General features: G+C 56.9%; 1 protein-coding gene across 1 annotated transcript in view; it reads right to left on the bottom strand.

Moving 5' to 3' along the window:
* Positions 1 to 20,041, bottom strand: part of LOC140429048 (receptor-type tyrosine-protein phosphatase kappa-like) — a 330,643-nt gene that overhangs the window by 76,727 nt on the left and 233,875 nt on the right. Inside the window, exon 13 of the mRNA XM_072515580.1 lies at positions 3,426 to 3,551. Coding sequence (XP_072371681.1) covers positions 3,426 to 3,551 — 126 coding nt within the window. The remainder of the gene's footprint in view (positions 1 to 3,425; positions 3,552 to 20,041) is intronic.

Here is a 20,041-nt window from a genome sequence, read left to right on the forward strand (position 1 = left end):
GTTTTGCTGACTGGGCAGCACCAATTGTGCCAGTAATGAAGCCAGATGCCACTGTTCGCTTGTGTGGCGACTATAAACTTACAGTGAATACAGTTTCCCGACTCGACCGATACCCAATGCCTCGCATAGAGGATCTCTACGCGAAACTTGCAGGCGGACTCTCATTCACAAAATTAGATATGAGTCACGCCTACCTGCAGTTGGAGCTGGACCCTGCCTCCCGACCATATGTAACAATTAACACACACCGGGGCCTGTATGAATATACACGGTTGCCCTTTGGAGTATCCTCTGCTTGTGCAATTTTTCAACGTGTTATGGAGGGCATTTTGAGAGGTTTACCACGTGTGGCTGTCTACCTAGATGACGTGTTGATTACAGGGACGTCGGAGCAGGAACATTTGGAAAATCTGGAGGCTGTCCTTAAACGCCTTTCGGAGGCTGGAGTCCGTTTACGTCACACAAAGTGCGTATTTCAGGCAAAGGAAGTAGTCTACCTAGGTTATCGGGTGGACCGCGAGGGTCTGCACCCCGTCGCAGAGAAGGTGCGTGCAATTCAACATGCCCCCACCCCGACTGACACTTCGCATCTTCGTTCTTTTCTCGGTCTCGTAAACTATTACGGGAAGTTCCTCCCCAATCTGGCAACTACGCTGGCCCCCTTGCACCTGCTGCTAAAGAAAAATCACACCTGGGTTTGGGGTCAGCCGCAAGAAACCGCTTTCCGGCGGGTAAAGCAACAATTGTCGTTGTCTGGGTTACTAACCCACTATGATCCGGGAAAGCCTTTGCTCGTCACATGTGATGCATCCCCGTATGGTATTGGGGCCGTCCTGTCCCACAAGATGGAGAACGGGGCAGAGCGACCGATAGCTTTCGCCTCCCGCACATTGACTGCAGCGGAGAAGAAGTACGCGCAGATCGAGAAGGAGGGCCTGGCAGTGGTTTTCGCGGTGAAACGCTTCCACCAGTATGTGTACGGCCGCCATTTCACTATCGTGACTGATCATAAGCCCCTGCTGGGACTCTTCAGAGAGGATAAGCCGATACCGCCCATTGCTTCTGCACGGATCCAGCGCTGGGCTTTGTTGCTTGCTGCATATGAGTATTCTCTGGAGCACAAACCAGGTACGCAGATAGCAAATGCCGACGCACTGAGCCGATTGCCTTTATCGACCGGCCCCATGTCGACCCCCACGACCGGTGAGGTGGTCGCAACCCTAAATTTTATGGACACCTTGCCTGTCACGGCATCACAGATCCGTGAGTGGACCCAGACGGAGCCAGTCCTGTCAAAGGTTCGGCACATAGTCCTGTATGGTGGGCAGCATAGACAGCTCCCAGGCGAGTTGCGGGCATTTTCCTCCAAGCTGTCAGAGTTCAGTGTTGAAGACGGCATCCTCTTGTGGGGGACGCGTGTGGTTGTCCCGGAAAAAGGCCAGGAGCTGATATTATCAGACTTGCACAATGGGCATCCGGGCGTGACCAAGATGAAAATGTTGGCCCGGAGTTATGTCTGGTGGCCAGGCCTCGACACCTTTATTGAGAAGGTGGCCCAAAACTGCTCCATTTGCCAGGAGCATCAGAAGCTTCCGCCGGCCGCGCCCCTACATCACTGGGAATGGCCAGGGCGGCCTTGGGCACGCTTACATGCAGATTTCGCAGGCCCTTTTCAGGGATCCATGTTCCTCCTACGAATTGACGCCCAGTCCAAATGGCTGGAGGTGCATAAGATGCAGGGGACAACGTCCTGCGCAACAATTGAAAAAATGCGTTTATCATTTTGCACGCATGGCCTCCCCGAGGTGCTGGTCACGGATAATGGCACTCCATTCACGAGTGAGGAGTTCGCTAGGTTTACAAAGATGAACGGCATCCGCCATATCCGCACTGCCCCTTACCACCCGGCTTCAAATGGGTTGGCAGAGCGTGCAGTGCAAACATTCAAAAGAGGCCTAAAGAAGCAGTCTTCCGGATCAATGGACACGAGACTGGCTCGGTTTTTGTTTACGTACAGGACCACCCCCCATACAGTGACTGGGGTAGCTCCCGCAGAACTCCTAATGGGCCGGAGACTTCACACCCGCCTTAGTATGGTCTTCCCGGACATTGGCGCAAAAGTACGCCGCACACAAGAACGGCAGGGACCGGGATTGTCTCAGCATCGTCCGATTCGGCAGTTTGCACCCGGTGACCCAGTATTCGTGCGGAATTTTGCTGGTGGTGCCCAATGGGTTCCTGGGGTAATCTTTCGCCAAACGGGCCCTATATCGTACCAAGTGCAAGCCCAGGGTCGTCTCCAGCGAAAACATGTAGACCACGTCCGGTCCAGAAGATCATCCCCGCAAAAGATTCCCCGCCCCCGGAGCTCAGTTCAACAGCGGCAAAGACCAGAAACAAGGGAAGGTAGTCCTCAAAATCTTCCACTGGTGCCTCACTCGAAGCCTGCGCAGGTCATGACGGGACCGATTGGGGACAGAGACGCTGACATGACGGAGGCAGCAGACTCTGACTCCGAGATGGAGACACAGGATGAATCAGAGGGGGAATCCTCGGGTCCACAGGCCGTGGATGTACAACCGCGCCGTTCATCACGGAAGCGCCGGTCTCCGTCTCGTTATACGCCGCCTGATCCAGCGCCGCGTGCAAATGGCGTCCGGCCTGCGGCAAAACGAGTTCGACGCCTTCCTTCGCCAGGGCCTACGGTGGATTCCTTGGACTTTGGGGGGGAGGGATGTTATAACCTGCCTACTGACGATTGGCTGGGGACGAATGATTATCCCACAATCCTGTGGGAGTATGAACTTCCCCAATGAGGGGGGCGGAGAAACTCCTACTATAAATAAGCTGGCCAGTCCAGGAACCAGGAGGAAGGAGAAGGTAGCAAGGGAAGTTACTGCTACTACTATGTATATATTGTTATAGTAAATAAACTTTATTATTTTGTATCCTTAAAACTCGTGCTGGATTCTTCGGGGCCTTTACAAAACCAACCCTCTGGCTGGGGAAACCTCGGATTTCCCAACCCTCAGGCTGCGGAAACCTCGGAATTCCGAACCCTCTGGCTGGGGAAACCTCGGAATTCCCAACCCTCTGGCTGGGGAAACCTCGGAGTGAAGACATTCTCTTCACTTCAGTGCAAAACGATCAGGTCCCTGATCCTGGCCATGTTCCCGGTGTTCCAGATTCCTAACCGGGGAACCATTCTCCCAGCGTCCCTCCTATCACCCCCCTTGGCAATCCCCAGATCATCGCTCGGCGCTGCAGAGAATGTGGATCAACTGACTGAGTCTGTCAGTACCCGCACACCCCTCAGCTCCCAAACTGCAGCTTCCGGTTTTACACACATGCTCTGTACTCCCCACCCACCACCTGGTCTGACTCGGACGCTTGGCCCCTGACCCCCAGCCGACACAACCGTCTACCTGTTTGTGTTTCTGGAGAGTCAAATGTCGGGTCGTGAATCCTTCTGCTGCCTTCTCCGAGTTCAGCTTCACCTGGAACGGGCCGTAATGGCTGGAGCTATCCTGGGGCCAAAAGGCTGTGTATGTCTGCAATCACAGAGTGGTGACAGCGTAAAGGGAGGCCATTCACTCCATGCTGTCCGTGCTGCCCCCTAAGGGAGCGATTCACCCTGGACCATTCCCAGCCTCTCCCCATAAACCTGCACAACGTATCCTTCAGCTGCTTAACAAAACCTCTTTGGAAAATCTCAATTGAACCTGCCTCCACCACACAGTCAGACAGAACATTCCGGATCTGAACCACTCGCTGTGTGAATCTGTCTCTCTCTCAGACAGAACATTCCGGATCCTAACCACTCGCTGTGTGAATCTGTCTCTCTCTCAGACAGAACATTCCGGATCCTAACCACTCGCTGTGTGAATCTGTCTCACTCTCAGACAGAACATTCCGGATCCTAACCACTCGCTGTGTGAATCTGTCTCTCTCACTCTCAGACAGAACATTCCGGATCCTAACCACTCGCTGTGTGAATCTGTCTCTCTCTCAGACAGAACATTCCGGATCCTAACCACTCGCTGTGTGAATCTGTCTCTCTCACTCTCAGACAGAACATTCCGGATCCTAACCACTCGCTGTGTGAATCTGTCTCTCTCACTCTCAGACAGAACATTCCGGATCCTAACCACTCGCTGTGTAAATCTGTCTCTCTCACTCTCAGACAGAACATTCCGGATCCTAACCACTCGCTGTGTGAATCTCTCTCACTCTCAGACAGAACATTCCGGATCCTAACCACTCGCTGTGTGAATCTGTCTCACTCACTCTCAGACAGAACATTCCGGATCCTAACCACTCGCTGTGTGAATCTGCCTCTCTCACTCTCAGACAGAACATTCTGGATCCTAACCACTCGCTGTGTGAATCTGTCTCACTCACTCTCAGACAGAACATTCCGGATCCTAACCACTCGCTGTGTGAATCTGTCTCTCTCACTCTCAGACAGAACATTCCGGATCCTAACCACTCGCTGTGTGAATCTGTCTCTCTCGCTCTCAGACAGAACATTCCGGATCCTAACCACTCGCTGTGTGAATCTGTCTCTCTCGCTCTCAGACAGAACATTCCGGATCCTAACCACTCGCTGTGTGAATCTGTCTCTCTCACTCTCAGACAGAACATTCCGGATCCTAACCACTCGCTGTGTGAATCTGTCTCTCTCACTCTCAGACAGAACATTCCGGATCCTAACCACTCGCTGTGTGAATCTGTCTCACTCTCAGACAGAACATTCCGGATCCTAACCACTCGCTGTGTGAATCTGTCTCTCTCACTCTCAGACAGAACATTCCGGATCCTAACCACTCGCTGTGTGAATCTGCCTCTCTCACTCTCAGACAGAACATTCCGGATCCTAACCACTCGCTGTGTGAATCTGTCTCTCTCACTCTCAGACAGAACATTCCGGATCCTAACCACTCGCTGTGTGAATCTGTCTCTCTCACTCTCAGACAGAACATTCCGGATCCTAACCACTCGCTGTGTGAATCTGTCTCACTCTCAGACAGAACATTCCGGATCCTAACCACTCGCTGTGTGAATCTGTCTCTCTCACTCTCAGACAGAACATTCCGGATCCTAACCACTCGCTGTGTGAATCTGTCTCTCTCACTCTCAGACAGAACATTCCGGATCCTAACCACTCGCTGTGTGAATCTGTCTCTCACTCTCAGACAGAACATTCCGGATCCTAACCACTCGCTGTGTGAATCTGTCTCTCTCACTCTCAGACAGAACATTCCGGATCCTAACCACTCGCTGTGTGAATCTGTCTCTCTCACTCTCAGACAGAACATTCCGGATCCTAACTACTCGCTGTGTGAATCTGTCTCTCTCACTCTCAGACAGAACATTCCGGATCCTAACCACTCGCTGTGTGAATCTGTCTCTCTCACTCTCAGACAGAACATTCCGGATCCGAACCACTCGCTGTGTGAATCTGTCTCTCTCGCTCTCAGACAGAACATTCCGGATCCGAACCACTCGCTGTGTGAATCTGTCTCTCTCACTCTCAGACAGAACATTCCGGATCTGAACCACTCGCTGTGTGAATCTGTCTCTCTCGCTCTCAGACAGAACATTCCGGATCCTAACCACTCGCTGTGTGAATCTGTCTGACTCTCAGACAGAACATTCCGGATCCTAACCACTCGCTGTGTGAATCTGTCTCTCTCACTCTCAGACAGAACATTCCGGATCCTAACCACTCGCTGTGTGAATCTGTCTCTCTCTCAGACAGAACAATTCCGGATCCTAACCACTCGCTGTGTGAATCTGTCTCACTCTCAGACAGAACATTCCGGATCCTAACCACTCGCTGTGTGAATCTGTCTCTCTCACTCTCAGACAGAACATTCCGGATCCTAACAACTCGCTGTGTGAATCTGTCTCTCTCGCTCTCAGACAGAACATTCCGGATCCTAACCACTCGCTGTGTGAACCTGTCTCTCTCACTCTCAGACAGAACATTCTGGATCCTAACCACTCGCTGTGTGAATCTGTCTCTCTCGCTCTCAGACAGAACATTCCGGATCCTAACCACTCGCTGTGTGAATCTGTCTCTCTCACTCTCAGACAGAACATTCCGGATCCTAACCACTCGCTGTGTGAATCTGTCTCTCTCTCAGACAGAACATTCCGGATCCTAACCGCTCGCTGTGTGAACCTGTCTCTCTCACTCTCAGACAGAACATTCTGGATCCTAACCGCTCGCTGCGTGAATCTGTCTCTCTCGCTCTCAGACAGAACATTCCGGATCCTAACCTCTCGCTGTGTGAATCTGTCTCTCTCGCTCTCAGACAGAACATTCCGGATCCTAACCACTCGCTGTGTGAATCTGTCTCTCTCACTCTCAGACAGAACATTCCGGATCCTAACCACTCGCTGTGTGAATCTGTCTCTCTCACTCTCAGACCGAATTTTCCGGATCATAACCACTCGCTGTGTGAATCTGTCTCTCTCACTCTCAGACAGAACATTCCGGATCCTAACCGCTCGCTGTGTGAACCTGTCTCTCTCACTCTCAGACAGAACATTCCGGATCCTAACCACTCGCTGTGTGAATCTGTCTCTCTCACTCTCAGACAGAACATTCCGGATCCTAACCGCTCGCTGTGTGAACCTGTCTCTCTCACTCTCAGACAGAACATTCCGGATCCTAACCGCTCGCTGTGTGAACCTGTCTCTCTCACTCTCAGACAGAACATTCCGGATCCTAACCACTCGCTGTGTGAATCTGTCTCTCTCACTCTCAGACAGAACATTCCGGATCCTAACCACTCGCTGTGTGAATCTGTCTCTCTCGCTCTCAGACAGAACATTCAGGATCCTAACCACTCGCTGTGTGAATCTGTCTCTCTCACTCTCAGACAGAACATTCCGGATCCTAACCACTCGCTGTGTGAATCTGTCTCTCTCACTCTCAAGACAGAACATTCCGGATCCTAACCCCTCGCTGTGTGAATCTGTCTCTCTCACTCTCAGACAGAACATTCCGGATCCTAACCGCTCGCTGTGTGAATCTGTCTCTCTCACTCTCAAGACAGAACATTCCGGATCCTAACCACTCGCTGTGTGAATCTGTCTCTCTCTCAGACAGAACATTCTGGATCCTAACCACTCGCTGTGTGAATCTGTCTCTCTCCCTCTCAGACAGAACATTCCGGATCCTAACGACTCGCTGTGTGAATCTGTCTCTCTCTCAGACAGAACATTCTGGATCCTAACCACTCGCTGTGTGAATCTGTCTCTCTCCCTCTCAGACAGAACATTCCGGATCCTAACGACTCGCTGTGTGAATCTGTCTCTCTCGCTCTCAGACAGAACATTCCGGATCCTAACCACTCGCTGTGTGAATCTGTCTCTCTCGCTCTCAGACAGAACATTCCGGATCCTAACCACTCGCTGTGTGAATCTGTCTCTCTCACTCTCAGACAGAACATTCCGGATCCTAACCACTCGCTGTGTGAATCTGTCTCTCTCACTCTCAGACAGAACATTCCGGATCCTAACCACTCGCTGTGTGAATCTGTCTCTCTCACTCTCAGACAGAACATTCCGGATCCTAACCACTCGCTGTGTGAATCTCTCTCTCTCTCAGACAGAACATTCCGGATCCTAACCACTCGCTGTGTGAATCTGTCTCTCACTCTCAGACAGAACATTCCGGATCCTAACCACTCGCTGTGTGAATCTGTCTCTCTCACTCTCAGACAGAACATTCCGGATCCTAACCACTCGCTGTGTGAATCTGTCTGTCTCTCAGACAGGACATTCCGGATCCTAACCACTCGCTGTGTGAATCTGTCTCTCTCACTCTCAGACAGAACATTCCGGATCCTAACCACTCGCTGTGTGAATCTGTCTCTCTCGCTCTCAGACAGAACATTCCGGATCCTAACCACTCGCTGTGTGAATCTGTCTCTCTCACTCTCAGACAGAACATTCCGGATCCTAACCACTCGCTGTGTGAATCTGTCTCACTCTCAGACAGAACATTCCGGATCCTAACCACTCGCTGAGTGAATCTGTCTCTCTCACTCTCAGACAGAACATTCCGGATCCTAACCACTCGCTGTGTGAATCTGTCTCTCTCGCTCTCAGACAGAACATTCCGGATCCTAACCACTCGCTGTGTGAATCAGTCTCTGTCGCTCTCAGACAGAACATTCCGGATCCTAACCGCTCGCTGTGTGAATCTGTCTCTCTCACTCTCAGACAGAACATTCCGGATCCTAACCACTCGCTGTGTGAATCAGTCTCTGTCGCTCTCAGACAGAACATTCCGGATCCTAACCACTCGCTGTGTGAATCTCTCTCTCTCTCAGACAGAACATTCCGGATCCCAACCACTCGCTGTGTGAATCTGTCTCACTCTCAGACAGAACATTCCGGATCCTAACCACTCGCTGTGTGAATCTGTCTCTCTCTCAGACAGAACATTCCGGATCCTAACCACTCGCTGTGTGAATCTGTCTCTCTCACTCTCAGACAGAACATTCCGGATCCTAACCACTCGCTGTGTGAATCTGTGTCTCTCTCTCAGACAGAACATTCCGGATCCTAACCACTCGCTGTGTGAATCTGTCTCTCTCACTCTCAGACAGAACATTCCGGATCCTAACCACTCGCTGTGTGAATCTGTCTCTCACTCTCAGACAGTACATTCCGGATTCTAACCACTCGCTGTGTGAATCTGTCTCTCTCACTCTCAGACAGATCATTCCGGATCCTAACCACTCGCTGTGTGAATCTGTCTCTCTCACTCTCAGACAGAACATTCCGGATCCTAACCACTCGCTGTGTGAATCTGTCTCTCTCACTCTCAGACAGAACATTCCGGATCCTAACCACTCGCTGTGTGAATCTGTCTCTCACTCTCAGACAGTACATTCCGGATCCTAACCACTCGCTGTGTGAATCTGTCTCACTCTCAGACAGAACATTCCGGATCCTAACCACTCGCTGTGTGAATCTGTCTCTCACTCTCAGACAGTACATTCCGGATCAATTTCTCTCTGTCTCGAGTCTTTCCAAACCCCTCATGATTTTGAACATTTTGATCTAATCTCCGATCAGCTTTCTCTTCAAGGAAAACATTCCCAACTTTCCGGCATCTGTTTTCGCAAACAATAATCCATGGAATGGCTTTTCTTTTAGAAAGGCTGAGAGAGAGATTCCCTCTTTCGCGTTCTAACACCTTCCAGCTTCGTGACTGAAGTTCCCCATCCCTGGATCCATTGTCCTGAAGCTTTCCGCACTCATCCTTCACATCCTTCCTGAAGTGTGGAGCTCAGAACTGGCCCCCATTCTCCAGTTGAGCCTGGGCAATGGGTTTAACACAACCTCCTCGCTCTTGTGCTCCCTGCCCGATGAATAAACCAGAATACTCAATGATTTATTCACTGCTCTCTCCACCTGCCCTCTCACCTTCAATGATCTGCTCACAGGTACACCCAGCTCCCTCTGCTCCTGTACACCCAGCTCCCTCTGCCTGTACACCCAGCTCCCTCTGCTCCTGTACACTGAGCTCCCTCTGCACCTGTACACCCAGCTCCCTCTGCGCCTGTACACCCAGATCCCTCTGCACCTGTACACCCAGCTCCCTCTGCTCCTGTACACCCAGATCCCTCTGCACCTGTACACGCAGCTCCCTCTGCTCCTGTACACCCAGCTCCCTCTGCCTGTACACCCAGCTCCCTCTGCCTGTACACCCAGCTCCCTCTGCTCCTGTACACCCAGATCCCTCTGCACCGGTACACCCAGCTCCCTCTGCTCCTGTACACCCAGCTTCCTCTGCCTGTACACCCAGCTCCCTCTGCCCCTGTACACCCAGCTCCCTCTGCCTGTACACCCAGCTCCCTCTGCTCCTGTACACCCAGCTCCCTCTGCACCTGTACACCCAGCTCCCTCTGCACCTGTACACCCAGCTCCCTCTGCTCCTGTACACCCAGCTCCCTCTGCTCCTGTACTCCCAGCTCCCTCTGCACCTGTACACCCAGCTCCCTCTGCTCCTGTACGCCCAGCTACCTCTGCTCCTGTACACCCAGATCCCTCTGCACCTGTACACCTAGCTCCCTCTGCCTCTACACCCAGCACCCTCTGCACCTGTACACCCAGCTCCCTCTGCTCCTGTACACCCAGATCCCTCTGCACCTGTACACCCAGCTCCCTCTGCACCTGTACACCCAGCTCCCTCTGCTCCTGTACACCCAGCTCCCTGTGCTCCTGTACACCCAGCTCCCTCTGCTCCTGTACGCCCAGCTCCCTCTGCTCCTGTACACCCAGCTCCCTCTGCACCTGTACACCCAGCTCCCTCTGCTCCTGTACACACAGCTCCCTCTGCACCTGTACACCCAGCTCCCTCTGCCTGTATGCCCAGCTCCCTCTGCCTGTACACCCAGCTCCCTCTGCTCCTGTACACCCAGCTCCCTCTGCCTGTACGCCCAGCTCCCTCTGCACCTGTACACCCAGCTCCCTCTGCCTGTACACCCAGCTCCCTCTGCACCTGTACACCCAGCTCCCTCTGCCTGTACACGCAGCTCCCTCTGCTCCTGTACACCCAGCTCCCTCTGCCTGTACGCCCAGCTCCCTCTGCACCTGTACACCCAGCTCCCTCTGCCTGTACGCCCAGCTCCCTCTGCTCCTGTACACCCAGCTCCCTCTGCTCCTGTACACCCAGCTCCCTCTGCCTGTACACGCAGCTCCCTCTGCACCTGTACACCCAGCTCCCTCTGCTCCTGTACACCCAGCTCCCTCTGCTCCTGTACACCCAGCTCCCACTGTGCCTGTACACCCAGCTCCCTCTGCTCCTGTACACCCAGCTCCCTCTGCTCCTGTACACCCAGCTCCCTCTGCACCTGTACACCCAGCTCCCTCTGCACCTGTACACCCAGCTCCCTCTGCTCCTGTACACCCAGCTCCCTCTGCCTGTACGCCCAGCTCCCTCTGCACCTGTACACCCAGCTCCCTCTGCCTGTACACCCAGCTCCCTCTGCCTGTACACGCAGCTCCCTCTGCACCTGTACACCCAGCTCCCTCTGCTCCTGTACACCCAGCTCCCTCTGCTCCTGTACACCCAGCTCCCACTGTGCCTGTACACCCAGCTCCCTCTGCTCCTGTACACCCAGCTCCCTCTGCTCCTGTACACCCAGCTCCCTCTGCACCTGTACACCCAGCTCCCTCTGCACCTGTACACCCAGCTCCCTCTGCTCCTGTACACCCAGCTCCCTCTGCCTGTACGCCCAGCTCCCTCTGCACCTGTACACCCAGCTCCCTCTGCCTGTACACCCAGCTCCCTCTGCACCTGTACACCCAGCTCCCTCTGCTCCTGTACACCCAGCTCCCTCTGTCTGTACACCCAGCTCCCTCTGCACCTGTATACCCAGCTCCCTCTGCTCCTGTACACCCAGCTCCCTCTGCACCTGTACACCCAGGTCCCTCTGCTCCTGTAAACCCAGCTCCCTCTGCTCCTGTGCACCCAGCTCCCTCTGCACCTGTACACCCAGCACCCTCTGCTCCTGTACACCCAGCTCCCTCTGCGCCTGTACACCCAGCTCCCTCTGCTCCTGTACACCCAGCTCCCTCTGCTCCTGTACACCCAGATCCCTCTGCCTCTACACCCAGCTCCCTCTGCAGCTGTACACCCAGCTCCCTCTGCTCCTGTACACCCAGCTCCCTCTGCTCCTGTACACCCAGATCCCTCTGCTCCTCTACACCCAGCTCCCTCTGCCTCTACACCCAGCTCCCTCTGCACCTGTACACCCAGGTCCCTCTGCTCGTGTACACCCAGCTCCCTCTGCCTGTACACCCAGCTTCCTCTGCCTGTACACCCAGCTCCCTCTGCTCCTGTACACCCAGCTCCCTCTGCACCTGTACACCCAGCTCCCTCTGCCGGTACACCCAGCTCCCTCTGCTCCTGTACACCCAGCTCCCTCTGCTCCTGTACACCCAGCTCCCTCTGCCTTTACACCCAGCTCCCTCTGCCCCTGTACACCCAGCTCCCTCTGCACCTGTACACCCAGCTCCCTCTGCACCTGTACACCCAGCTCCCTCTGCCTGTACACCCAGCTCCCTCTGCTCCTGTACACCGAGCTCCCTTGGCACCTGTACACCCAGCTCCCTCTGCACCTGTACACCCAGGTCCCTCTGCGCCTGTACACCCAGCTCCCTCTGCTTGTACACCCAGCTCCCTCTGCTCCTGTACACCCAGCTCCCTCTGCACCTGTACACCCAGCTCCCTCTGCTCCTGTACACCCAGCTCCCTCTGCTCCTGTACACCCAGCTCGCTCTGCGCCTGTGCAACCAGCTCCTTCTGCGCCTGTACACCCAGCTCCCTCTGCGCGTGTACACCCAGGTCCCTCTGCTCCTGTACAACCAGCTTCCTCTGCGCCTGTACACCCAGCTCACTCTGCGGCTGTACACCCATGTCCCTCTGCTCCTGTACACCCAGCTGCCTGTGCACCTGTACACCCAGCTCCCTCTGCTCCTGTACACCCAGCTCCCACTGCTCCTGTACACCCAGCTCCCTCTGCTCCTGTACACCCAGCTCCCTCTGCTCCTGTACACCTAGATCCCTCTGCACCTGTACACCCAGGTCCGTCTGCCTGTACACCCAGCTCCCTCTGCCTGTACACCCAGCTCCCTCTGCACCTGTACACCCAGCTCCCTCTGCTCCTGTACACCCAGATCCCTCTGCCTGTACACCCAGCTCCCTCTGCACCTGTATACCCAGCTCCCTCTGCTCCTGTACACCCAGCTCCCTCTGCTCCTGTACACCCAGCTCCCACTGTGCCTGTACACCCAGCTCCCTCTGCTCCTGTACACCCAGCTCCCTCTGCTCCTGTACACCCAGCTCCCTCTGCTCCTGTATACACAGCTCCCTCTGCTCCTGTACACCCAGCTCCCTCTGCTCCTGTACACCCAGATCCCTCTGCCTCTGCACCCAGCTCCCTCTGCAGCTGTACACCCAGCTGCCTCTGCTCCTGTACACCCAGCTCCCTCTGCTCCTGTGCACCCAGCTCCCTCTGCTCCTGTACACCCAGCTCCCTCTGCCTCTACACCCAGCTCCCTCTGCACCTGTACACCCAGGTCCCTCTGCTCCTGTACACCCAGCTCCCTCTGCCTGTACACCCAGCTTCCTCTGCCTGTACACCCAGCACCCTCTGCTCCTGTACACCCAGCTCCCTCTGCACCTGTGCACCCAGCTCCCTCTGCCGGGACACCCAGCTCCCTCTGCTCCTGTACACCCAGCTCCCTCTGCTCCTGTACACCCAGCTCCCTCTGCTCCTGTACACCCAGCTCCCTCTGCTCCTGTACACCCAGCTCCCTCTGCTCCTGTACACCCAGCTCCCTCTGCCTTTACACCCAGCTCCCTCTGCCCCTGTACACCCAGCTCCCTCTGCACCTGTACACCCAGCTCCCTCTGCTCCTGTACACCGAGCTCCCTTGGCACCTGTACACCCAGCTCCCTCTGCACCTGTACACCCAGGTCCCTCTGCGCCTGTACACCCAGCTCCCTCTGCTTGTACACCCAGCTCCCTCTGCTCCTGTACACCCAGCTCCCTCTGCTCCTGTACACCCAGCTCCCTCTGCACCTGTACACCCAGCTCCCTCTGCTCCTGTACACCCAGCTCCCTCTGCTCCTGTACACCCAGCTCGCTCTGCGACTGTGCACCCAGCTCCCTCTGCGCCTGTACACCCAGCTCCCTCTGCGCGTGTACACCCAGGTCCCTCTGCTCCTGTACAACCAGCTCTCTCTGCGCCTGTACACCCAGCTCACTCTGCGGCTGTACACCCATGTCCCTCTGCTCCTGTACACCCTGCTCGCTGTGCACCTGTACACCCAGCTCCCTCTGCTCCTGTACACCCAGCTCCCACTGCTCCTGTACACCCAGCTCCCTCTGCTCCTGTACACCCAGCTCCCTCTGCTCCTGTACACCCAGATCCCTCTGCACCTGTACACCCAGGTCCGTCTGCCTGTACACCCAGCTCCCTCTGCACCTGTACATCCAGATTCCTCTGCACCTGTACACCCAGATCCCTCTGCACCTGTACACCCAGGTCCCTCTGCCTGTACACCCAGCTCCCTCTACTCCTGTACACCCAGATCCCTCTGCACCTGTACACCCAGATCCCTCTGCACCTGTACACCAAGCTCCCTCTGCACCTGCACACCCAGGTCCCTCTGCTCCTTAACACCCATCTCCCTCTGCTCCTGTACACCCAGCTCCCTCTGCTCCTGTACACCCAGCTCCCTCTGCTCCTGTACACCCAGCTCCCTCTGCCTGTACACCCAGCTCCCTCTGCTCCTGTACACCCAGCTCCTTGTGCACCAGTACACCCAGCTCCCTCTGCACCTGTACACCCAGCTCCCTCTGCTCCTGTACACCCAGGTCCCTCTGCGCCTGTACACCCAGTTCCCTCTGCGCCTGTACACCCAGCTCCCTCTGCGCGTTTACACCCAGGTCTCTCTGCTCCTGTACAACCAGCTCCCTCTGCGCCTGTACACCCAGCTCCCTCTGCGCCTGTACACCCATGTCCCTCTGCTCCTGTACACCCAGCTCCCTCTGCTCCTGTACACCCAGCTCCCTCTGCTCCTGTACACCCAGATCCCTCTGCACCTGTACACCCAGATCCCTCTGCACCTGTACACCCAGGTCCCTCTGCCTGTACACCCAGCTCACTCTGCACCTGTATATCCAGATCGCTCTGCACCTGTACACCCAGACCCCTCTGCTCCTGTACACCCAGGTCCCTCTGCGCCTGTACACCCAGCTCCCTCTGCTCCTGTACACCCAGATCCCTCTGCACCTGTACACCCAGCTCCCTCTGCACCTGTACACGCAGCTCCCTCTGCTCCTGTACACCCAGCTCCCTCTGCACCTGTACACCCAGCTCCCCCTGCCGGTACACCCAGCTCCCTCTGCTCCTGTACACCCAGCTCCCTCTGCTCCTGCACACCCAGCTCCCTCTGCCTTTACACCCAGCTCCCTCTGCACCTGTACACCCAGCTCCCCCTGCCGGTACACCCAGCTCCCTCTGCTCCTGTACACCCAGCTCCCTCTGCTCCTGTACAGCCAGCTCCCTCTGCACCTGTACACCCAGCTCCCTCTGCTCCTGTACACCCAGCTCCCTCTGCTCCTGTACACCCAGCTCCCTCTGCTCCTGTACACGGAGCTCCCTTGGCACCTGTACACCCAGCTCCCTCTGCACCTGTACACCCAGGTTCCTCTGCGCCTGTACACCCAGCTCCCTCTGCTTGTACACCCAGCTCCCTCTGCTCCTGTACACCCAGCTCCCTCTGCACCTGTACACCCAGCTCCCTCTGCTCCTGTACACCCAGCTCCCTCTGCTCCTGTACACCCAGCTCGCTCTGCGCCTGTGCACCCAGCTCCCTCTGCGCCTGTATACCCAGCTCCCTCTGCGCGTGTACACCCAGGTCCCTCTGCTCCTGTACAACCAGCTCCCTCTGCGCCTGTACACCCAGCTCACTCTGCGTCTGTACACCCATGTCCCTCTGCTCCTGTACACCCAGCTCCTGTGCACCTGTACACCCAGCTCCCTCTGCTCCTGTACACCCAGCTCCCACTGCTCCTGTACACCCAGCTCCCTCTGCTCCTTTACACCCAGCTCCCTCTGCTCCTGTACACCCAGATCCCTCTGCACCTGTACACCCAGGTCCGTCTGCCTGTACACCCAGCTCCCTCTGCACCTGTACATCCAGATTCCTCTGCACCTGTACACCCAGGTCCCTCTGCCTGTACACCCAGCTCCCTCTGCACCTGTACATCCAGATTCCTCTGCACCTGTACACCCAGGTCCCTCTGCCTGTACACCCAGCTCCCTCTGCGCCTGTACACCCAGTTCCCTCTGCGCCTGTACACCCAGCTCCCTCTGCGCCTGTACATCCATGTCCCTCTGCTCCTGTACACCCAGCTCCCTCTGCTCCTGTACACCCAGCTCCCCCTGTGCCTGGACACCCAGCTCCCTCTGCTCCTGTACACCCAGCTCCCTCTGCTCCTGTACACCCAGCTCCCTCTGCTCCTGTACACCCAGATCCCTCTGCACCTGTACACCCAGCTCCCTCTGCACCTGTATATCCAGATCGCTCTGCACCTGTACACCCAGCTCCCTCTGCACCTGTACACCCAGACCCCTCTGCGCCTGTACACCCAGCTCCCTCTGCCCCTGTACACCCATGTCCCTCTGCTCCTATGCACCCAGCTCCCTCTGCTCCTGTACACCCAGCTCCCTCTGCGCCTGTACACCCAGCTCCCTCTGCACCTGTACATCCAGATCCCTCTGCACCTGTACACCCAGGTCCCTCTGCCTGTACACCCAGCTCCCTCTGCACCTGTACATCCAGATCCCTCTGCACCTGTACACCCAGGTCCCTCTGCCTTTACACCCAGCTCCCTCTGCACCTGTACATCCAGATCCCTCTGCACCTGTACACCCAGATCCCTCTGCACCTGTACACCCAGCTCCCTCTGCACCTGTACACCCAGGTCCCTCTGCTCCTGTACACCCATCTCCCTCTGCTCCTGTACACCCAGCTGCCTCTGCTCCTGTACACCCAGCTCCCTCTGCTCCTGTACACCCAGCTCCCTCTGCCTGTACACCCAGCTCCCTCTGCTCCTGTACACCCAGCTCCCTGTGCACCTGTACACCCAGCTCCCTCTGCACCTGGACACCCAGCTCCCTCTGCGCGTTTACACCCAGGTCCCTCTGCTCGTGTACAACCAGCTCCCTCTGCGCCTGTACACCCAGCTCCCTCTGCGCCTGTACACCCATATCCCTCTGCTCCTGTACACCCAGCTCCCTCTGATCCTGTACACCCAGCTCCCTCTGCTCCTGTACACCCAGATCCCTCTGCACCTGTACACCCAGATCCCTCGGCTCCTGTACACCCAGATCCCTCTGCACCTGTACACCCAGCTCACTCTGCACCTGTATATCCAGATCGCTCTGCACCTGTACACCCAGACCCCTCTGCTCCTGTACACCCAGGTCCCTCTGCTTGTACTCCCTGCTCCCTCTGCGCCTGTACACCCAGCTCCCTCTGCTCCTGGACACCCAGATCCCTCTGCACCTGTACACCCAGCTCCCTCTGCACCTGTACATCCAGATTCCTCTGCACCTGTACACCCAGGTCACTCTGCCTGTACACCCAGCTCCCTCTGCACCTGTACACCCAGGTCCCTCTGCACCTGTACACCCAGATCCCTCTGCACCTGTATACCCAGGTCCCTCTGCCTGTACACCCAGCTCCCTCTGCTCCTGTATACCCAGATCCCTCTGCACCTGTACACCCAGATCCCTCTGCACCTGTACACACAGGTCCCTCTGCCTGTACACCCAGCTCCCTCTGCTCCTGTACACCCAGATCCCTCTGCACCTGTACACCCAGATCCCTCTGCTCCTGTACACCCAGCTCCCTCTGCGCCTGTACACCCAGCTCCCTCTGCACCTGTACATCCAGATCCCTCTGCACCTGTACACCCAGGTCCCTCTGCCTGTACACCCAGCTCCCTCTGCACCTGTACATCCAGATCCCTCTGCACCTGTACACCCAGGTCCCTCTGCCTTTACACCCAGCTCCCTCTGCACCTGTACACCCAGCTCCCTCTGCACCTGTACACCCAGCTCCATCTGCTCCTGTACACCGAGCTCCCTTGGCACCTGTACACCCAGCTCCCTCTGCACCTGTACACCCAGATCCCTCTGCACCTGTACACCAAGCTCCCTCTGCACCTGCACACCCAGGTCCCTCTGCTCCTTAACACCCATCTCCCTCTGCTCCTGTACACCCAGCTCCCTCTGCTCCTGTACACCCAGCTCCCTCTGCTCCTGTACACCCAGCTCCCTCTGCCTGTACACCCAGCTCCCTCTGCTCCTGTACACCCAGCTCCTTGTGCACCAGTACACCCAGCTCCCTCTGCACCTGTACACCCAGCTCCCTCTGCTCCTGTACACCCAGGTCCCTCTGCGCCTGTACACCCAGTTCCCTCTGCGCCTGTACACCCAGCTCCCTCTGCGCGTTTACACCCAGGTCTCTCTGCTCCTGTACAACCAGCTCCCTCTGCGCCTGTACACCCAGCTCCCTCTGCGCCTGTACACCCATGTCCCTCTGCTCCTGTACACCCAGCTCCCTCTGCTCCTGTACACCCAGCTCCCTCTGCTCCTGTACACCCAGATCCCTCTGCACCTGTACACCCAGATCCCTCTGCACCTGTACACCCAGGTCCCTCTGCCTGTACACCCAGCTCACTCTGCACCTGTATATCCAGATCGCTCTGCACCTGTACACCCAGACCCCTCTGCTCCTGTACACCCAGGTCCCTCTGCGCCTGTACACCCAGCTCCCTCTGCTCCTGTACACCCAGATCCCTCTGCACCTGTACACCCAGCTCCCTCTGCACCTGTACACGCAGCTCCCTCTGCTCCTGTACACCCAGCTCCCTCTGCACCTGTACACCCAGCTCCCCCTGCCGGTACACCCAGCTCCCTCTGCTCCTGTACACCCAGCTCCCTCTGCTCCTGCACACCCAGCTCCCTCTGCCTTTACACCCAGCTCCCTCTGCACCTGTACACCCAGCTCCCCCTGCCGGTACACCCAGCTCCCTCTGCTCCTGTACACCCAGCTCCCTCTGCTCCTGTACACCCAGCTCCCTCTGCACCTGTACACCCAGCTCCCTCTGCTCCTGTACACCCAGCTCCCTCTGCTCCTGTACACCCAGCTCCCTCTGCTCCTGTACACGGAGCTCCCTTGGCACCTGTACACCCAGCTCCCTCTGCACCTGTACACCCAGGTTCCTCTGCGCCTGTACACCCAGCTCCCTCTGCTTGTACACCCAGCTCCCTCTGCTCCTGTACACCCAGCTCCCTCTGCACCTGTACACCCAGCTCCCTCTGCTCCTGTACACCCAGCTCCCTCTGCTCCTGTACACCCAGCTCGCTCTGCGCCTGTGCACCCAGCTCCCTCTGCGCCTGTATACCCAGCTCCCTCTGCGCGTGTACACCCAGGTCCCTCTGCTCCTGTACAACCAGCTCCCTCTGCGCCTGTACACCCAGCTCACTCTGCGTCTGTACACCCATGTCCCTCTGCTCCTGTACACCCAGCTCCTGTGCACCTGTACACCCAGCTCCCTCTGCTCCTGTACACCCAGCTCCCACTGCTCCTGTACACCCAGCTCCCTCTGCTCCTTTACACCCAGCTCCCTCTGCTCCTGTACACCCAGATCCCTCTGCACCTGTACACCCAGGTCCGTCTGCCTGTACACCCAGCTCCCTCTGCACCTGTACATCCAGATTCCTCTGCACCTGTACACCCAGGTCCCTCTGCCTGTACACCCAGCTCCCTCTGCACCTGTACATCCAGATTCCTCTGCACCTGTACACCCAGGTCCCTCTGCCTGTACACCCAGCTCCCTCTGCGCCTGTACACCCAGTTCCCTCTGCGCCTGTACACCCAGCTCCCTCTGCGCCTGTACATCCATGTCCCTCTGCTCCTGTACACCCAGCTCCCTCTGCTCCTGTACACCCAGCTCCCCCTGTGCCTGGACACCCAGCTCCCTCTGCTCCTGTACACCCAGCTCCCTCTGCTCCTGTACACCCAGCTCCCTCTGCTCCTGTACACCCAGATCCCTCTGCACCTGTACACCCAGCTCCCTCTGCACCTGTATATCCAGATCGCTCTGCACCTGTACACCCAGCTCCCTCTGCACCTGTACACCCAGACCCCTCTGCGCCTGTACACCCAGCTCCCTCTGCCCCTGTACACCCATGTCCCTCTGCTCCTATGCACCCAGCTCCCTCTGCTCCTGTACACCCAGCTCCCTCTGCGCCTGTACACCCAGCTCCCTCTGCACCTGTACATCCAGATCCCTCTGCACCTGTACACCCAGGTCCCTCTGCCTGTACACCCAGCTCCCTCTGCACCTGTACATCCAGATCCCTCTGCACCTGTACACCCAGGTCCCTCTGCCTTTACACCCAGCTCCCTCTGCACCTGTACATC

Source organism: Scyliorhinus torazame, chromosome 9 (genome assembly GCF_047496885.1).
Source record: "Scyliorhinus torazame isolate Kashiwa2021f chromosome 9, sScyTor2.1, whole genome shotgun sequence".
Taxonomy (NCBI): Eukaryota; Metazoa; Chordata; class Chondrichthyes; order Carcharhiniformes; family Scyliorhinidae; genus Scyliorhinus; species Scyliorhinus torazame.